This window comes from Scyliorhinus canicula, chromosome 11, assembly GCF_902713615.1.
Source record: "Scyliorhinus canicula chromosome 11, sScyCan1.1, whole genome shotgun sequence".
NCBI classification, from domain to species: domain Eukaryota; kingdom Metazoa; phylum Chordata; class Chondrichthyes; order Carcharhiniformes; family Scyliorhinidae; genus Scyliorhinus; species Scyliorhinus canicula.
In genome coordinates, this window is record NC_052156.1 from 144524258 (window position 1) to 144545753 (window position 21496).

The window sequence follows — 21496 nt, forward strand, 5'->3', positions numbered from 1 at the left end:
CAAATGTGAGCAAACTGCTGCACTCAGACTGACCTGGGATCCTCCTGTGATAGGAATGATGCAAGTTAGCAGGTTTCCAATCACCGTCTCCAATGGAAAATTCAGACCATCAACGTAAATAGTGTATATCAATCCCAGACAATTCTGCACAAAACAAAAAGAGAGCACGAGACATCAGAGATCAAGGTTCAGATATTTGCACTTACTATAACATGCAGTCGTAAATGATGTATCCGAGGACTTCAGGTAGCGGCTATGCGGAGCTACGTTGCACATTCGGCAACTCCCACTAGAATCGGACTTTCGGGCTCTTTTTAGGGCCCCCAGCGGCACTTTTTCGACAATACCCAGTGTAGGAAGGGGATAACATTATTCCCCCGGAATTGTTTGGATTGGACAAGGAGTGGAGCGGTGAAAAAAGTGGAGTTGGAGCAGAGACAGGTGCGAGGAAGGAAGGCTAAGATGGCGGCGGGTGGAGACCAGGCAGCGTGGGAGCAATGGTCACAGGAGCAGAGGAGTTTCTCCAGCGCTGCTTCACGGAGCTGAAGTCAGAGCTCTTAGAACCGATGAAGGCCTCAATTGATAAGCTGCTCAAGACCCAGACGACCCAAGGGGCGGCGTTCCGGGATGTCCAACAAAAGGTCTCGGAAAATGAGGACGAGATCTTGGGCCTGGCGGTGAAGGTGGAGACGCACGAGGCGCTCCATAAGAAATGGCAGGCAAAGCTCGAGGACCTGGAGAACCAGTCGAGGAGAAAGAACCTGCGGATTCTGGGTCTCCCGGAGTGATCAGATGTGGATGCCTACGTGGTCACCATGCTGAATACTTTGATGGGCGTCGGGTCCTTCCAGGGGCCCCTGGAGCTCGAGGGGGCCCATCGAGTGCTGGCGAGGAGACCCAAGCCCAGTGAACCGCCGCGGGCGATGCTGGTGCGGTTCCATCGGTTTGCAGACAGAGAATGTGTGTTAAGGTAGGCCAAGAAGGAGCGGAGCAGGTGGGAGAACGCAGAGATCAGGATTTATCAGGACTGGAGTGCAGAGGTGGCTAAGAAGAGGGCCTGGCTACTTCCGGTGGCGGCGATGTCCGAGTGAGCCGCACATTCGGCGGTCTCTCACTCCGGCGGGCGTTTAGGGGCTGATTCCCCGCGATAGCGGGACCACGGACCTGAAGGAAGGCGGCAGCGAAAGTGCTGAGGAGCGGGCTGCGGCACGTGGAACAGTGGGAGTCCAGGAGGCAGAAGAAAGGAGAGAAAAAGGGACAGAGACAAGGACATGAAGAAACTTACCTGGAACCTAAGATGGTGGACACACGGACCCTGGACTCAGCAATCCAGCAAGTGCTGGATAACATGCTCCAGGTAATGAAATCCAGTTTTGAAGCGCTGAAGCGAGACAGCTTGGACCCAATCCAGAGAGCGGTGGATCAGCTGAACCAGAGGCTGGATGCGCAAGATGTTAAAGTTAAGGAGCTGGGAGAGGCGGTGGAGGAGCAGGCGGATGCGCAGACGGTTGCGGCGCTAGAAGTTGACGGGCTGAAGGAGCGGCAGAGAAGACTGCTAGACAGAGTGGAGGAGCTGGAGAATAGAGCCCGCAGGAATAACCTGAGGATGGTCAGCCTCCCGGAGGGGGCTGAGGGAGCTGATGCCGCAGCGTTTGTAGCAAACCTATTGATGCAGCTGATGGGGGCCGAAGCCTTTCCGCGACCGCCGGAGCTGGAGGGGGCATACAGAGTGCAGGAGAGGCAGCCGGGCGGACCCCCCTGCCCGATGATGATTAGGTTCCACAGGTTCGTGGACAAGGAGCGGGTGCTGCGGTGGGCAAAGAGCGCCAGGAGCAGCGCGTGCAACAACAGTGTTCTCCGCATTTACCAGGACCTAAGCCAGGAGGTGGCTCGGCGGCGAGCAGCCTTTAAGAATGTCAAGAAGGTGCTGTTCAAGAAGCACGTGAAGTTTGGTCTGCTGTTCCCGGCTCGTTTATGGGTCACGCACCAGGGTCAACACCACTACTTCTCCGAGCCAGAAGAAGCGATGGACTTTGCGAGGGATCAGGGGCTGGTCCTGAAAAGAGGCCCCATGGACGCGAATTAGGGCCCGAGGACTACCGTAGGAAGGTACGCCGAATGGGCCTGGACTGCTGTTCAACGGTTTGCTGGGCCAAAGGTGCCAAGCGGAACATTTGGGACTCTTTCCTTTGTTCATGGACATTGGTCTGGGTTTTTTTTTTGTTTGGTTGTTTTTTCTCTTGTGCTTTTGTTTTTTCCTCTCTTTTTTTCTGTTTTTTCCTTTTTGGGCGGATTTGTACTTTTTGTGCAGCTCGCGGAGGACACTGGAGCCGGCACGGTAACGAAGGGGGGCCGGTCAGCAAGGGGGGGGCCAAGGACGTGGGTTGGGAGCTTTTTTGTTTTGTTGATGTCCATGCCTTCCTGTGCCAGTGAGTTTGCTCCAGTGGGTTGGAGAGGGGGATGGGGTGCCGGGAAGTGGGGAGGAGGACGGGGAAACAATGGGAATGAGACAGGAAGGCGCCGGAGTGTTGAGTCACCGGGCTAACAGATTGGCTAGTCAAGGGAGTCAGGTGGGGGGGGGATCACAGCCAGTGGATGGCGCGGGGGAGGGGGTATCGGGGGATGTTGTTGGGGGAGAGTTGTTCTGCTGACGTGGGAGGGACTTGAAATAGGCACTGGAAAGGAGGTCGAGGGTGGAGGCAGCCAACGCGCGGGCCAGGAATGGCGCGACGCATGGGCCGGGGGCCGGCCCTACAAAGGCTATGGCTGACCAGCGCGTGTGTGTGGCCGGGGGGGGGGGGGGGGTTGTGCCCCCGACCAGGCTGACCACCTGGAACGTCAGGGGGCTGAATGGGCCGGTTAAGAGGGCGCGGGTGTTCGCGCACTTGCGAGCTCCGAGGGTGGACGTAATTATGTTGCAGGAGACACATCTGAAAGTGTCTGACCAGACCAGGCTAAGGAAGGGCTGGATTAGCCAGGTCTTCCACTCGGACTTGGACTCGAAGTCCAAGGGGGTGGCAATCATGATCAACAAGCGGGTGCAATTTCAGGCGGAGGGCATAGCTGCTGACAGGGGGGGCAGATACCTGGTGGTACGGGGCAGACTGGAGGGGAGAAGAGTGGTGCTGGTGAATATATATGCCCCGAACTGGGATGATGTGGACTTCATTAAAAGAGTGCTGGGGAAGATCCCGGACCTGGACTCTCGCAGGCTAATAATGGGGGGGGGACTTGAACATGGTCCTTGACCCGGTTTTGGATCGGTCGTGTCCCAGAACGGGTAGACTCCCAGCAATGGCAAGGGAGCTGAAAGGGTTTATGGAGCAAATGGGCGCAGTGGACCCCTGGAGAGCCAGACAGCCAACAGGAAGGGGCTACTCGTTTTACTCGCACGTCCATAAAGTATATTCTAGGATAGATTTCTTCATACTAAGCAGGGATTGTATAGGGGAGGTAAAGAACACGGAATATTCGGAATATCTCAGACCATGCCCCGCACTGGGTAGACCTGCAGATCGGGGGGGCGAGCTACCAACGCCCGCAATGGAGGCTAGACGTGGGACTGCTGTCGGAGGAGGGGATCTGTGAGAGGCTTCGGAGGTGTATGCGAAATTACCTGCAGGTGAATGACACGGGGGAGGTCTCAGCGGCGACCCTGTGGGAGGCGCTAAAGGCAGTAGTGCGGGGGAAGCTGATTTCAATTGGGGCCCACAGAGCCAAGGCAGACAGGGCAGATGGATAGATTGGTTAGGGAAATGGGTCGGATAGATGAAGAGCACGCGGAGTCCCTGGGGGAGGTTTTACTCCGGGAAAGGCAGAGACTACAGGCAGAACTGGGGGCACTTCCCACGAGTAGGGCTGTGGAACAGCTTAGGAAGGCGAGGGGCGTGGTGTACGAGCATGGGGAAAAGGCTAGCAGACTGTTAGCGCAGCAACTCAGGAAGAGGGAGGCGGCCAGGGAAATAAGTAGAGTGATGGATGGGGAGCTGCGCAAAGTTGAGGACCCGGCAGGATTGAATAGGGTATTCCGGGACTTCTATCGCAAGCTGTATACTTCGGAGCCGCCGGAAGAAGCGGAGGAGATGAAATGGTTTCTGGACGGGTTAACATTCCCAACAGTAGGTGGGGGGCGAGTGGATGAGCTGGGGGCCCCGATTAGAGTGGAGGAGGTATTGGGGGGCCTTAAGGCTATGCAGTCGGGGAAGTCCCCGGGGCCGGATGGATACCCAGTAGAGTTCTATATGAAGTTTTCTCAGCTGGTGGGCCCGGTCTTGGCGAGGGTTTTCAACGAGGCAAGGGACCCTGCCACCGACAATGTCGCAAGCCACTATATCACTGATATTGAAGCGGGGTAAAGACCCGGAGGCGTGCGGGTCCTACAGGCCAATCTCCCTGATTAATGTAGGCGCCAAGCTCCTGGCAACGGTACTGGTGGTTAAAATGGAGGACTGCGTACCAGAGGTGATTGGGAGGATCAAACAGGGTTCGTGAAAGGTAGACAGCTGGCGGCCAACCTGAGAAGATTACTTAATGTGATAATGATGCCCCGGCGGGCAGGGAGGTGGAGGTAGTGGTGGCGATGGACGCCGAGAAGGCCTTTGACCGGGTGGAGTGGGACTATCTACGGAAGGTGCTCGGACGGTTTGGGTTCGGGGAGGGACTGGTGGATTGGATCAAATTATTGTATCAGGCCCCAAAGGCCAGCGTCAGGACTAACAGAGAAGTGTCGGAGTACTTTAGGCTGTACCGAGGGACCAGACAGGGCTGCTCGCTCTCCCCGCTGCTGTTTGCGCTGGCCATAGAGCCGCTGGCGATTGCGCTGAGAGCCGCAGAGGGATGAAAGGGGATGGTGAGGGGTGGGGTAGAACATAGGGTCTCTCTTTACGCAGACGACCTGCTCCTGTACATGTCGGACCCAGTGGCCGGGATGGGAAGTATACTGGGAATGTTGAGGAAGTTCGGCCAGTTTTCAGGATACAAATTAAATACGGCCAAGAGTGAAATGTTTGTGGTACAGGCAAGGGGCAAGGAGAACATAGAACATAGAACAGTACAGCACAGAACAGGCCCTTCGGCCCTCAATGTTGTGCCGAGCCATGATCACCCTACTCAAACCCACGTATCCACCCTATACCTGTAACCCAAACAACCCCCCCTTAACCTTACTTTTTAGGACACTACGGGCAATTTAGCATGGCCAATCCACATAACCTAACAGATTGAGAGGGCTACCGTTTTGGCTGGTTGAGGAAAATTTTCGGTATTTGGGAATCCAGGTGGCACGAGACTGGGGCAAGCTGCACAAGTTAAATTTGGCCAGGGTGGTGGAGCAAATGAAGGGAGAGTTTCGTAGATGGGATGCACTCCCGCTGTCGCTGGCAGGGAGGGTGCAGACTGTAAAGATGACAATCCTCCCTAGATTTCTGTTTGTTTTTCAGTGCCTCCCGATCTTTGTCCCACAGTCCTTCTTCGAAAGAGTTAACAGGATGATCATGAGCTTTGTCTGAGCGGGAAAATCCCCGGGTGAAGAAGGCGATGTTGGAGAGGAACCGCAGCGAGGGAGGGCTGGCTTTGCCGAGTCTGATTAATTATTACTGGGCAGCCAACATCGCTATGATAAGGAAATGGATGGTGGGTACGGGGTCTATCTGGAAGTGGGTGGAGGCGGCTTCGTGCAGGGGCTCCAGCTTGGCAGCCCTGGTCACGGCTCCTCTACCGCTGCTGCCGGCCAGGTACTCCACCAGCCCGGTAGTGGTGCGACCCTGCGGATATGGGGCCAGTGGAGGGGGCATGTAGGGGAGACGGGGGCGTCAGTTTGGGCGCCAATCTGCGACAACCATCGGTTTGCCCCCGGGAGTATGGATGGGGGGGTTTCGAGCATGGCAGCAGGCGGGGGTGGGAAGGGTGGGCGATATGTTCCTGGAAGGGAGCTTTGCGAGTTTGAGGAGCTTGGAGGAGAAATTTGGGTAAGTGGAAATGATTTTAGGTACCTACAGTTGCGGGACTTTGTTCGTAGACAGGTCCCATCTTTCCCACGCCTCCCGCCAATGGGGATCCAAGACAGAATAGTCTCTAGGGGGGAAGAAGGGGAGGGTAGAGTCTCTGATATTTATAAGGTCCTCATGAGGGAGGAAGGGTCCCAGACGGAGGAACTGAAACTTAAATGGGAGGAGGAGCTAGGCGGGGAAATGGAGGACGGGCTGTGGGCAGAGGCCCTGAGTAGGGTAAATTCGACTGCGACATGTGTCAGGCTCGGGCTGATTCAATTTAAGGTCGTTCACCGGGCCCACATGACGGTGGCTCGGATGAGCAACTTCTTTGGGATAGAGGACAAATGCGCTAGGTGCGCGGGAGGACTAACGAACCACGTTCACATGTTTTGGGCATGCCCTAAGCTTAGGGGGTACTGGGAGGGATTTGCAGGCGTCATGTCCCGGGTGCTAAAAACAAGGGTAGCGATGGGTCCAGGGGTGGCAAGTTTTGGGGTTTCGGAGGACCCGGGAGTCCAGGGGGAGAAAGAGGCCGATGTTTTGGCCTTTGCTTCCCTGATAGCCTGGCGACGAATACTATTGGCGTGGAGGGACTCAAAGCCCCCGAAGACTGAGGTGTGGCTTGCGGACATGTCGAGTTTCCTGCGTATGGAAAAAATTAGGTTCGCCTTGAAGGGATCTGTACAGGGGTTCGTCCGGAGGTGGCAACCATTTATTGACTTCTTTGCGGGAGAGTGAGCGTCAGCGGGGGGGGTAGAGTGGAATAGAGTAGGAGGGATAAAATGGCGGGTAGTACCGGTGGGAGAGGAGCGGGCTTGTGCAGTATGTTACGATTGGAGTATTGAATATACGTGGATTTTTGCCTTTTTTGCTTTCTTTCTGTTGATGTCTGTAACTGTTTACAAAGCCAAAAACTACCTCAATAAAATTGTTTATTAAAAAAAAAAAAGAGGGCCGGGTACAACCGGGCTAAGGCAGTGCTGCACCGGAGAGGGGTGAAGTTTGGCATGTTGCAGCCGGTCACCTATAGAGATCGTCATTACTACTTCGAGACGCCAGAAGAGGCGTAGACGAGGGGGGACGGGGGGACGGGGGGGGAGGGGGGATTTGTTGTGGGGGATGTTGTGGTTGGGTTGATCACTGTGTCTTCTTTGTCTGTCGGGCAGGCTTGCAGGGGGCTGGACAGGTAAAGGCCTGTGGGGCGTTAGTGGCTGGAATTGGGGATGGGGCCCCACGCGGGGGGGGGGGGGGCTGCTGCTGGGCCCGCTACTGGTTAGGACTTTCAATGAGGCAAGGGAAGGGGCGCCCTACCCCTGACGATGTCTAGGGCGCTGATCTCCCTGATCTTGAAGCGGGACAAGGATCCTTTGCAGTGCGGGTCGTATAGGCCGATTTCACTTCTCAATGTAGATGCAAAACTGCTGGCAAAGATATTGGCCACGAGGATCGAGGACTCTGTCCCGGGGATTATATACGAGGATCAGACAGGTTTTGTGAAAGGGAGGCAGATGAATACCAATGTACGCAGTCTCCTAAATGTAATTATGATGCCGGCAGTGGAGGGGGAGGCGGAGGTAGTGGTAGCTATGGACGCGGAGAAGGCCTTCGATAGGATGGAGTGGGGATACCTGTAGGAGGTGTTGAGGAGGTTTGGGTTTGAGGAGGGGTTCGTCAGCTGGGTGAGGCTGCTGTACAAGGCCCCGGTGGCGTGTGTGGCCACGAACAGGAGGAGGTCAGAATATTTCCGGCTATACCGGGGAACCCTACTCTTTGCGTTGCCGATTGAGCCACTGGCCAAGCTTCCGCTAAAAAGGGCAGAGAGGAGTTTTAGATACCTGGGGGTGCAGGTGGCTCGAAGCTGGGGGGCCCTGCATAAGCTCAACTTGACGAGGCTGGTGGAGCAAATGGAGGAGGAGTTCAAAAGGTGGGACATGCTGCCGCTTTCCCTGGCGGATGGGGTACAGTCCGTTAAAATGACGGTACTCCCGAGGCTTCTGTTTTTGTTTCAGTGCCTCCCCATCCTGATCCCCAAGGCCTTTTTTAAGCAGGTTAACAGGAATATTATGGGGTTCGTGTGGGATAAGACGACCCGAGGGTGAGAAGGGCCGGGGGGTTTGGCGTTGCCTAACCTCTGCTGGTATTACTGGGCTGCCAACGTGGCGATGGTATGCAAGTGGGTAATGGAGGGGGAGAGGGCAGCTTGGAAGAGGTTGGAGATGGCATCCTGTGTGGGCACGAGCCTGGGGGCGCTGGTGACGGCACCGCTGCCGCTCCCTCCGATGAGGTACACTACAAGACCGGTGGTGGCAGCGACCCTGGAAATCTGGGGGCAATGGAGACATCCCAGGGGGGAGGTAGGGGCTTCGGTGGGGTCCCCGATACGAGAGAACCATCGGTTTGTCACGGGAAAAATGGATTGGGGGATTCCGGAGCTGGTACAGGGCAGGTATTAGGAGGATTGGGGACCTGTTCATCGACGGGAAATTCACGAGCCTTAGGGAACTGGAGGAGAAATTTGGGTTCCTGGTAGCCCGGCGACGGATTCTGCTTCAGTAGAAGGATGCGAGACCCCCAAGCGTGGAATCCTGGATTAACGACATGGCATGTCGTTATTAAATTGGAGAGGGCGAAATTTGCCTTAAGGGGATTTGTGCAGGGGTTCTTCAGGCGGTGACAGCCGTTCCTAGACTTCTTGGTGGAGCGTTAGGAGATGGTCAGCAGCAGCAGCAACCCTGGGGGAGAAGAAGGGGGGGGGGGGGGGGGGGGGGGTTTGTTTATGTTTGGTTGGAGATTTATTATTGTTTATTGTTATTATTCATCGGTTATCGTTCATTGGTTTATTTATTTTCGCTGTTTCACTTTTCTGTACAGGGGTGGGGGTTCTACGTTTCTTTTCCGTTATTTATGATGTAAAAATTTTGAATACAAATATTTTTAAAAAGTAAATGATGTATCCATGCTTCCGTTTTCATCCAACAAGAAACCACTGAATAAGTTGCCCGCCATCAATGAAAGAGCCAACTGTTGCCTCCACACAAGCCCACAGCTAAAGGGAGGGCAGTCACCTGTAACAGCTTCTTTATAACATTCAGTAATAAGCCTGGTGGGCTTGTCCTCATCCCTCCCTGCCCCAGGACTGAACACATACAGAGTGAACACCAGAGGCTGTTAATAGGCAAAGTCACAGGTAACATCACTCAAACAGCCCAACAGAAACATCCATTGCCACACACCAGAATGAGAAATGCAGGGCCATGTGAGAAAATAGGGGTTGGGCTCAACTCCATCCCAATTATAGCTCATCACCTGCTGAAATCCTCAATGACTGCTACATCACAATTCAGATGATCTCCTGGTTGGTCTCTCACTTTCCACCTTCTGCAAACGTGGATGTCATCTGAAAGTCTGCTGTTTGTATCATAACTTGCACTAAGTTTGGTTGACCGGTCACCCCTGTGCTTGCTGGCAACACAGTGAATTTAAAATTCACATTGTGGTTAAATGCCATTACTATCTCAGCACCCCATCTCTCTAACTTTCTCCTGCAAACCTCCATTAATTCTGCATTTCTTTCAATTCTGGTCTATTTTTACCACCCCAATTCACTTTGTCCCATAGGTGACCATGTCTTCAGCCACCTAGGTCCAAAGCTCTGGAATTTCCACCTACACTCTGCCTCCTCACCTCTCTCCTCTTTGAAAGCTATCCTTCATACCAACCTCATTGACCTAGCTTTTAAGTCATACCTCCAAGTATAATTTCTTGGTTCAGTGTTAAATTAGATATGATTATACTTCTGTGAAGGGCCCTGAGATCTCTTCAAAATTAAAGGTGCAGTGCTGATTATGTGTTGTTTATAGTCGCAAGAAGAACAGATCAACCAGTCATTTATCATTCTGCTGTTGATGGCATTTTCCACTGCACAAAAAGACTACCATGTTTACATGATGCTTACTCCATCCGAAAATAATGCATTGCACTTGACATAATTAAATTGTTTCAGAGAGTTTTCATAATGTGTGATAAAAATGCAAGACTCTTCCTCTTCCACTAGGCTCTTACCCTGAACACCTCGGTGTGATCCAACTGAGAAACCAGAACCAGACTCTTTGGGGCAAATAACTGTGGGGCCTGGACAAATTTTGAATCCTCTTCATCATCGATATCATTTTTATGGTTCTTCAGGGGCTGCAGGAAAACAGATCAAGCAGAGATTAGCACAAAATACAGTATAATACAACAGCCAGATCTTCTACAGAACAGATACATGGTAGCGTGTTGCAGGCTGAAATTTAATCGCAGGGTTAAGGGGGTTTACTTATAGAATAATGGCTACCCAAGAGTGAGTTACAGGCCAAAATCTAATCTAAATGGATGAGGTTGAAATAGACACGGATGAAGTGTAAAGCAAATCAGCACCCGGACTGTAAAATCCGTCATGAATTTATCCATATGGATTAGAAAGTCACAGGCTCCACCTCGTCGTGCAGGGTGGCAAAAGAGATGTTATAATTGCTACGCTGTTTGGAGGTGGGAGGGTAGCAACAAAAGGAAGAAAATGTGCTTGGAATTTTGATTTTGAAACTTTATCGGGACGCTGGTAAAACAGCCTTCAAGTTGAATGACTAATTTGCACTGTCTTTGCTCAAAAAAGAATGCCAACTTGAGAAGTTTACTGCTGGATTCAAACTCTCAATCAAACACTTGCAACAATCAGCACTTGGGTGAAGGGACAACAATGATCAAGGGGTGAGAACAGTAAACACACTAAATAGATAATGGTTATTATTTTGTACCCATTATTTTGTATTTTTACCTGCAAACTCTCAACTGCTTCCCAAAACGTGAAGCATGCACAGTAATGCCTCTCTGAGTTGATATCCGTTAAAACTGCCACAAAGAAGTTTGGAGATTTCCTTTCAAGAACCAAATGCCATCCACTCGGCTGACAGAACTGCAAGGAAGAGTGAGAGAAAGAGAGACAATGAGTGAGAATTCAGACGGCGAAAATGCAAAAACAAGTTATACCCAGCATCACCCCAACGATAAAATATTTACCAATCTGGAAACCCTGATACTCAACCTTCTGGAAACACAGATATTCACCTGCCTGGAAGTACAAGGGCTGGACCAAATGAAGTTGCCTTATCTAAGTGACCAAAACCGAGTGAAAAACAAAATCAGAATTGTATTCTCAATAAGAGAAGAGTGCAGAGGGGTGTGGATGGGAGAGGGAAGAGAAGGAGAGAGAGAGAGATGTAGAGAGAGAGAGATGTAGAGAGAGAGAGATGTTCAGAGAGAGAGATGTACAGAGAGAGATGTAGAAAGAGAGAGAGAGAGATGTAGAGAGAGAGAGAGAGATGTAGAGAGAGAGAGAGAGATGTAGATATATATTAGAGTGAGAGATAGGGAATGGGCAAGACATAATGAGATGGGGGTGTAGGGAAAGCAGATGTAAAGAGAGAAAGGAGTGGAGGGGGAGCAGGCAAAAAAGACCTTAAGAACATAAGGAATAAAGAGGCAATTTGTGCATGGCCTGCATAAGAATGTAATTGCTGGTTGGCTCACAGCAGAGGTAGCAATGCTTGGTCCCATCATCTAGATCATTGATATAAGCTGTAAACAGCGGATGTCTCCGCATTAATCCTTGCAACACCCCACAAGTAACAGCCTACAAACTTAAACATATGCCCACAGTTAAGGAAGTACTTTTTTAAAGCCTTTCAGAGATAAAATATCCTTCTTATAATGGAACTCCCAGAACTGCCACAGCTTTGCAGTCAAACACATTCTATTTCCAATGGGGTTGGCCGAGAGAGCAATATTGTCGAGGACACTGGGAGAAACTCAGAGCGGTTACAGAACAGGTGGAGGCCATTTGCCATCTGTGTCCATGCTGGGTTTCTGCAAGAGCAAATCTCTGCTGTTTTTTAAAATACCACCATAAAATTCTCAATGTTCGTCGGAAACTCCTGCGCAGTTGCCTTTGAGGGGTTTCCCACCCTGATGATATGGTGCACACTGACCGACGTGTCTGCTTGTGACGAAGGTGATCTGGCTGATGGTTTTGGCCCTGCTAAATATTGAATTTGGGGCTTGTGCACAGTTTCTTTATCCTGTGACGACTGGAAGACTTTAAGAATATTGGGTTCTAAGTATTAGGCAATTCAAGGGTTAAAAGCCTGGGGTTAAAACCCAGGGGTTTGACTGCAATGGTCATGCTTTTAAAAAAGAATTCTGTCTTGCAGGGCCTGGGTGTTTTTAGCAGCCAGATGGTGAAATTGACAAAGGAGTTTTTCAGTCTAGGCTAATGGATTATGGTTTGACTGGGAAATTCAAATGCACTGCAGCCTACAGAGATCATTTGTTTTACAATCTGGGGAGATGATGTCATTGTTGGGTGGGACCAAGGAAGGCAGAGAAACATTTTGAAATACTTCAGAGAAGCAGAGAGCTTTTGGAGAAAGCTGTGGAGAGAGGCAGCTTTTTTAGATTGAACCTTGGAGAGAGGAGTTGCCTTCTGATCTATCTGATGTTGATTCCAGAATTTTCCCACAGTAAAATAGATTGAGATCTGTACGTTTCTTTTCTTGTGTTTAATGGGAAATTGAGTACTAGTGTTTACGTATGCTATCCCCGTAATACCAGTGATACCATCTAACCTTTTGGACACTAAAGGGGCAATTTAACATGGCCAATCCACCTAACCTGCACATCTTTGGACTGCAAGAGGAAACCAGAGCACCAGAACGAAACCCACGCAGATATGAGGACAATATGCAAACTTCACACAGACAGTTACCCCCCAGGCCAAAAGACAACCTGGGTCCCTGGTACTGTGAGACAGCAATACTAACCACTGCACCACTGTGCCACCCAAAACAGTAATTTTAAATGGTTTGCTTTGACTAACCAATTGAATCCCCTGTGGAAAGGGGTTGTCTTCCCATTCTTTTTCAGGGAAGCGCTGAATAATCCGGCCCTGACCATCACCACTTCCTGTGAAAGAAACAAAAATTCAAGGTTAAAATAAAGCCCACAATATATCACACTAAACCAGATTAAAATTAAACAGTACACAACACTAAATCAGATTAAAATACCTTCTGGGTTATATAGTGACGAGCCACCTTTGCTGGGGGGGGGATCCATGTTAATAAATATGCTTTCATATGTTTGATCCCAGCACACTCTGAGCCTGTAAACATTTTCCTTGACAGCATTCCTTTGAATCACCAAGGCTTACTTTTGGACAGATGTCGTTTCCGCCTTAAAACACTCATCAACTAGAGCATTTTAGACCAGCTTGTCATGAAAGATGGCGCACAGCAGGAATTTACCTGCAGCAACACCACAAGTGGCTCTTCCCCCACAGATTAGAGTATAACATAAACCCTGCCAGTAAACTCAATGCCTGCAAGATCTTACAATAACAAGTAATGATATTACCAGCAAAGTAGAACATCTTGCATGAATCTCTTCTAAATTCAAAATCAGTAACTGTACAAATTAATCTGTTCAGAACCACTAAAGTCTTACCTGCAACGGAGTTTCTAATCCATATTTTACATTAAGCATATGTTCAGTCTGCAGGACAACATCCAAAATAGTCTATTATGAATTCTATTTCCCTTCTCCATGCTCGAATACTAACAAAGTTAAGGAAATAGGAGTTTTCCGAAGATACTTCCTGCATAGTTTAAGGAGGGAGCAGCCTGGGGACGAGATCAATTTGCATCCCCTGTTCAGGTAAATTTGCCAGAATTTCTATCGGCACATACCACTCCTGCTCAACATGCTCCTCAGGTTTGCTCCAGGCAGTCACAAGCACAGTTGTACATCGAGTCAAATTAAAGAGAGAAAATGTGAGGAAATACTCAGCAGATCAGGCAGCATCTACAAAAACAGAGTTAACTTTTCAGGTTGATGTCCTTTTATCAGAAATGTGAATCGCCAGAGTTTATAAATAGGTTTTGAAGAAGGGGTTGCTGGAACAAGAACAAAAGGTGGATGATAGTGTGGAAGACAGGAAAGATCGACGAACAGGACTAAAGTACCAGCATTCTAGACAGCGCAGAAATACTGCCAAATCAATCCAAACCAAGATCGACAGGTAGGTGGATATGACAGAAAAATACATTTCCCAGATGGTTCAGCGAGCTTATGGCCAAAGATCGGAGAGTTTTCGGCTACTGTCAATCAACTATTCAAGGGCTTGGTACATTTGGATGGCTTATTGCATCAGATGGCACGGGAGAATCAGTTTTAATTTTATATTCCTCAGGAGTGGAGTAATTGACTAATTCCCAAATGAGGAAAACGAGTATCTGGATAAAGGAGTAAACATACCACGCCGCCAAGTTCAAAATCAAATGCCAGGACACCTTGCTGCAGAAGAAACATCTGATGCCTCAGTTGGTGGTGACTATCCCAAAGGACTGGCAGAATTAGAGGTCATAATTTTAAATCGCACTATTTGGATCATTAAACCTGGCGATGTGATAAATAATTGTGAAATTGCCGGATTGCCCTGAAAAGCCAACTGGTTTACTAATATTCTTCAGTCAAGTAACCTGGCACAAGTGCCCAGTCTGATACAAAAAAGTTTGCACAATGCCACAAGGACAATTAACCACTAGCCAATGTACTCCACATCCTAACGGCAAATTAAAAATTTGAAAGGCTGCATTAGGAATTACAGAACCTTTGGCAGTGATTCTATTTCGGTGGCACAGTAGTTAGCACTGCTGCCTCACAGCGCCAGGAGCCTTGGTTCAATTCCAGCCTTGGGTCACTGTCTGTGCAGAGTCTGCACGTTCTCCCCGTGTCTGCGTGGGTTCCCTCTGGGTGCTCCAGTTTCCTCCCACAGTCCAAAGATGTACAGGGTGTGTGGATTGGCCATGATAAATCTCCCCCCCCCCCCCCCCCCCCCACCCCCCCCTTAGTTGTGCAGGTTAGAGTTATGGGGTTGCAGGGATAGGGCGGAGTGGGGCGGGTGGACATGGGTGGAGTGCTCCTTTGAAGGGTCGGTGCAAACTTGATGGGCCGAATGGCCTCCTTAAGCACTGTAGGGATTCTGAGATTTCCATGCAGCACAGACTAGAGGGAAGGAACATGCTAGAATCAGAAGCTGATTCTGGTCTCCATTATGAACTGTCTCAACAATCTGTTCAAATTCTGATCATTCCATTTACATTCCTTAGAATCTACTGATCGGAATTACAGCTTCCTAACCCTGTGTCCAGTCCTCAGCGTCTGCAATGGCTATCAATGTTTCAGCTCACAAAATTGGAGTTAAAGACATCACAAAGGCACTATCACCAAGTTAAGAGAGACTAAAATCAATTGCCTATCTGAGACACTCAGAAATAAAGTGAGACATTGAGCACGGGTTTAATGTGCTTTCGTTCTTGAAACAAGAGGTACCAGTCTGCAATAGCCAGCACCAAGAGCAGAACAGCAAGGGACAGGGGATGTCTGTATAGCTGTAACTGCAACAGGAGGCTCTCAGCCCAGAGTTCAGTGCAACAAGATATTTCTGCTCAGCGTTTTTTTGGCATCTGGCCTAGAGGATAAGAACACTGCCTCTCTCAGAATAAATTCATGCATAACCCCAACAAGCCCATCAGATTTGAGCAAATGCACCACTTGCAGAAAAATAATTTTAGAGGAATAGATGGTAGACATTAGTTAGATAGGGAAGCTCTTACACTCAAAATTCAATGAGTTTGAACTAACCACTCCTCCCAGCACTGATGGTTGTATCATGACTGATGCCAATCTAGCTCCCTCATGCTCTCGCTCAATAATCCCTTGCCATAAGACATAGGAGCAAAAGTAGGCCACTCGGCCCATTGAGTCTGCTCCGCCATTCAATCATGGCTGATATTTTTCTCATTCCCATACTCCTGCCTTTCCCCAGAACGCCTGATCCCCTTATTAATCAAGAAACTATCTATCTCTGTCTTAAAAACACTCAGTGTCTTGGCCTTCACAGCCTTCAGCCTCAACCTTCTAAACTCCAATGAGTACAGACCCAGAGTCCTCAACCGCTCCTCATATGATAAGCTCTTCATTCCAGGAATCATTCTTGTGAACCTCCTTGCTCCCATTCCAAGGCCAGCATCCTTCCTTAGATATGGGGCCCAAAACTGCTCACAATACTCCAAATGGGGTCTGATCAGAGCTTTACACAGCCTCAGAAGTGCATCCCTGCTCTTGTATTTTAGCCCTCTTGACATGAATGCTAACATTGCATTTGTCTTCCTAACTGCCAACTGAACCTGCACGTTAACCTCAAGAGAATCTTGAACAAGGACTCCTAAGTCCCTTTGTGCTTGACTTCCTAAGCATTTCACCATTTAGAAAATAGTCTATGCCGCCATTCCTCCTTCCAAACTTCGTAACCTCACTTTTTCACACTGTATTCCATCTGCCACTTCTTTGCCTACTCTCCAAGCCTGTCCAAGTTCTTCAACATCCCCCCTGTTTCCACAATACTACCTGTCCCTCTGTATACCTTTGTTCCATCTGCAAATGTAGCAACAGTGCCTTCAGTTCCTTCTTCCAGATCGTTAATTTATATTGTGAAAAGTTGTGGTCCCAGCACCGACCTGAGGCACACCACTAGTCACTGGATACCATCCTGAAAAAAACCCCTTTATCCCCACTCTCTGCCTTCTGCCAGTCAGCTAATCCTCTATCTATGACAGTGCCTTACCTTTAAACAGTCTCCTATGTGGCATCTTGTCAAAGGCTTTCTGGAAATCTAAATAAATCACGATCACTGGTTTCCCCAGAAGCTTCTCCTTAGTGATGGTCACTACACCCACCCCTGCCTGCTGATTGTTCTGGAGCTCTGGTATCCCACTGGTGTCTTCCACCGTAAAGACTGATGCAAAGAAACTATTCAGTTCCTCTGCCATTTCTTTGATTCCTATTACTACTACTCAAGCCTCATTTGCTAGTGGTTAATTGCCTATTCTTTCCTCTCTCTTACTTTTAATTTATTGAAAAAAACTTCCTCCCTTCTTTTATATTACTAGCTAGCTTACACATATTTCATCTTCTCCCCCTTATTGCTTTTTTAGTTGTCCTGCTCACTTTTAAAGGTTTCCCAATCCTTTGGCTTCCCACTAATCTTCACCACTTTGTATGCTTTTTACTTTGCTTTTCTGCTGTCCTTGACTTCCCTCATCAGCCATGGATGCCTTGGCCTCCCCTTAACATGTTTCCTCCTCCTTGGGATGAATTTCTTTTGCGCCTCCCGAATAACCCCCAAAATCCCTGCCACTGCTGTCTTCCCTGCTAGGCTCCCCTTCCAATCAACTCTGGCCAGCTCCGCTCTCATGTATTTGTAGTGTTATGGGCCAAGGTTTAGAGAACCCCAAAGTGTATCATGGAGTTTACCTGACCCACAACTTTTAATAGATTGTGGTATGGGGAGCACACAGCCCACTCTACAGGTGTGGTATAGCAGAAATGGAAAAGTATTTTTTAAAGCAGAACAATGTTTATTCTATGAACTCAAGTTAACCCTTTTAAAACAAAGTGAACATCTTAGCAACCATTAATTAAAATACAACCCCCAAAGAGTACAACATTAAGTAATGCTTACGCTGTCCTTTTAACATCCAGAAGACTTACAAAAAACATAACCTTTAACAGAAGCACATCAGGTTAAAGTTATGACTGAAAATATTTATAATTCTGAATTCACCAAATGATCAAGAGATCGTCTTTTCATGGCAGAGAGATCAACAATACACCTGCTCTGTCTGGCTTCAGCTCCAACACTGAAAATGAAATGAAAACACATCCTGCAGCAAACAGCCTAAAACAAAATAAAAAGCTGACGACAGCTCCACCCCCTCTCTGGCATCACTGCAGTAATAAACACCCATTTCGTAAAGGTACTCTCACTACAGATATTTATATACACACCCATTTATAAACACCCATTTCTTCAAGGTACTCTCATATGACAGTAGTTACCTCTATTTAATTGTAATACCTTTACATCTGATCCCAGCTGCAAGGTAAATTCTATCATATTGTGGCCACTGCTCCCTCAGGGCTCCTTCACCTTAAGTTCCCTCATCAAGTCTGCCTCATTACACATCACCAGCCTGTTCCCTAGTAGGCTCTGCAACAAGCTACTCCAAAAAAGACATCTCTCAGACATTCCACTAATTCCTTTTCTTGGAATTCACTATCAACCCGATTTTCCCAATCCATCTGCATATTGAAATCCCCCATGATTATTGCAATATTGCCTTTCTTATTTGCCTTTTCAATCTCCTGATTTATTTTCTGTTCCACATCCTGACTACTGCTAGGGGGCCTGTACATAACTCCCATCAGGATCTTTTTACCTTTGCGATTCCTCAACTCTACCCACACAGATTCTATGCCTTCTAATCCTATATCACATCTTGCTATCGATTTAACTTTATTCCTTACTAACAATGCGACCCACCCCCTTTGCCCATCTGCCTGTCCTATTCCCAGCATCCTATTTCTCAGAATATATCAAGATTAATCCCACTCTCTCGCATTGTCACTCAGTAACTCCAGTAGTGTGTAACTAACCATTTTTACTGATGTTAATCCTCCGAGGTAACAAGAATGGGAAATCTATGGTCTGTTTACAATGATGTTTATCAATAATTACTTGGCTTTTTTAAAATAGATTTAGAATACCCAATTATTTGTTTTATCCAATTAAGGGGCAGTTTAGCATGGCCAATCCACCTAACCAGCCCATCTTTGGGTTGTGGGGGTGAAACCCATGTAGACACGGTGAGAATGTGCAAACTCCACACGGACAGTAATCCAGGGCCGTGATTCGAATCCAGGTCCTCAGCGCCGTAGTCCCAGTGCTAACCACATTTCTTGGCTATTTTATCAATTTTAGCCCTAAGCTAGAATCAATGAAGTGCTCGGCTTCTGCCCTCATCTGCTACTCAGTAATGTCAATTTCAGGGCTGGATTGTGACAGTTAGGCACAAGCTAAATGTAGCCTGACAGCTACTCAGGAAACCTTGTCACCAATCCATGAGACCACTCCCGAAACAGAGGTGGAAATTTTCCCATTTGCACCACAATTCTCCAGAATATGGGATCCTGGGAACTAGAGTCATATTTCTGCAGTCCGCAACAGAGTTTCTGATACGGGAACCGCCCCCTAAACAATGGGTCCCCATTGACATTGGAACGTAGCCCTGAATGGGCACCTCTTTGACAGATTTTCGTTTTTGAACAAGAAGTGCTGAATCTGCAAAACCCCCCCCCCACTCTGCCCAAACTCATGATGCAAACAATCATTTGGCTAAATATTTTTGTTTTACAATCCAACTCTGGTTACATACAGAAATAAGATCCAATTTGCACCACAATTCTCCGGAATATGGGCAGGTTAGGTTGACTGACCATGCTAAATTGTCCCTTAGTGCGCAAATGCTAGGTGGGGTTATGGGATTGCAGGGGGGTGGGCCTAGGTAGAGTGCTCTTTCAGAGGGTCAGTGTAGACTCAATGGGCCAAATGGCCTCCTTCTGCACTGTAGGAATTAGATGACACTGCTGTGCAATCATCACTGGAGCACAAGAATTGGAAAGCGATTCCAAGGAACTTCAAGAAATAGGCCTGCTAACTGCAACCCAGATCGACTTCCGGTGGCGACATGTGGGTGGAGGTTGCCCATTGGGTGGCTCCTGCTACAGCTGTTTTTTGGCCCTTTGGACGCAGTTTTTGGGAAAAAGTTTGGATGATTATTTGCAGGAAAGTTGGAGGCAACCAAAGGATGTCGAAAACCCAGAGAAAGAATCCGGGAAAAGGGGGGTGAGGGAAAGTCTGCAGGCAAGTTTGATGGGGAGTTCAGCGGGAGGAAATATGACAGGAGCAGATGCGCCGAGTGGGCCACGCCCATTACGGTGGATAAGCTGGCCGAGGGGATGGCAGGGAGCTTGACAGGCATCGCAAGAAGATGATGACCTCGCTCAAGGAGTGGGTTGATGAGATTTTTTGCCCTAATGAAGGAGGCTCTTGCAAAGACATCAATGTGGGTGCAGGAGCAAGTTGAGGCGTTGAAGAGGCATTGTCGCAGCACAGTGACCAGTTCACTCGATGGGCAAGGAACTGCGGAAGATGGTGGAAAGTAACAAAGTGCTGAGAGCCAAACTGAAGGACTTGGAGAATAGGTCACAAAGTGGGGGGGTATTTATATGTACCAGGATTTCACGGAAGAGCTAGCGAGAAGGTGAGCGGCCTTTAGCCGGGTGAAGGCGGCATTGTATAAAAGCAATGAGAGATTTGGGGTAGTCTACCCAGCGAAGCCAAGGGTCACACATAACTCCAAAGACTACTATTTTGAGACGGCGGAGGCGTTCGTGAAAGCTGAAGGACTGGGACCAAAATGAGTTTGGACTTTGGTTGTGTTAATCTTTTTTTCTCTTGCCAGGTTGTGTTTGGGACACCCAGATAAAAGGGTTGGTATGGCTTTTAGGAGCAGAAGCTGTTGTCAGTTTTAAAGTCAAGTTCCCAACCAGTCGAATGCCCTACTGGAGAGCAAGCATAACTCCAGGATGTCACAACTTGAGTCAGGGGCAAGATCTAATTATGTGCTCCATGGTTTGGTCAAGATTTCTGCAATCGCAGCTAAGCGAGATTTTGATGTGCCACTTGTACATCAGGTAGCCACATCGACCATGTCCAGCCTGTACTCTATTGAAGGTTGTCCACGTGCTCTGGAGAAATTGAAGCCTGTTTGTTGAAATGTTGGATAGGAGACAATGTGGTTATTTGGGAGGGTATTTTCTAGCTAAGCCTTCCTCCAGGTTTCCTCGGTTCGTGTCCAGAGGGGGTTTCAGAGTCAAGTGAGGAGTTGAAGGGTCTTGAAGGTCTCTGTGGATGGGGAGGTCCAGGTTGCTGTTGATAGGAGTTATTTCCCTGCACATTGCTGTGTCCCGCTGAATGGAGGGAGTGACGATATTTGACAAGATCAGTAACCACTGAACTGAAGTTGATCTCAAGAGTTCCACAGATTTTACTCTCTACTGAGTAAATTTGTGTGTCAATGAGTTTGGTCTGCCAACTTGACGAAGGACAGTGGTTTGAAACCACAGCTTGTTCTAACTAGTTTGCTGATGATGTTCACTCACGTTTTGGCCTTTTCGGAGGTGATGGTGGTCAATGGTCACTCCAAGATCAATGGGAGTCGGGATCATGCCACACTTTTTCTCCACTGGAGGTGACATTTAGGGCGTTGTGAGTTTCATGGTGGAATGCACAGACAATGGACTTGGCTGGATTTGGTTGCAGTCTCCACTTGCAGAAATATTCAGCCATTTTGGCAGGTCTGAGCTTACCATGGCTTTTGTGTCCTGAAAAGATTTTGCCCAAGTTGTCAACACAATATCATTGGTGTCTAGCAGCGGAGCCGGGAGTGCAGGAGGCGAAAGAGGCCAGTGTTCTGGCCTTTGCGTCCCTAGTAGCCCGGCGTAGGATT

General features: G+C 48.6%; 1 protein-coding gene across 7 annotated transcripts in view; it reads right to left on the reverse strand.

Moving 5' to 3' along the window:
• Window positions 1–21496, reverse strand: part of sbf1 (SET binding factor 1) — a 198636-nt gene that overhangs the window by 95557 nt on the left and 81583 nt on the right. For all 7 annotated transcript variants that reach the window (XM_038811644.1, XM_038811641.1, XM_038811642.1 and 4 more), the window contains exons 2-5: window positions 12904–12989; window positions 10807–10944; window positions 10053–10178; window positions 34–144 (exon numbers count right to left, since the gene is read on the reverse strand). In XM_038811644.1, coding sequence (XP_038667572.1) covers window positions 34–144; window positions 10053–10178; window positions 10807–10944; window positions 12904–12989 — 461 coding nt within the window. The remainder of the gene's footprint in view (window positions 1–33; window positions 145–10052; window positions 10179–10806; window positions 10945–12903; window positions 12990–21496) is intronic.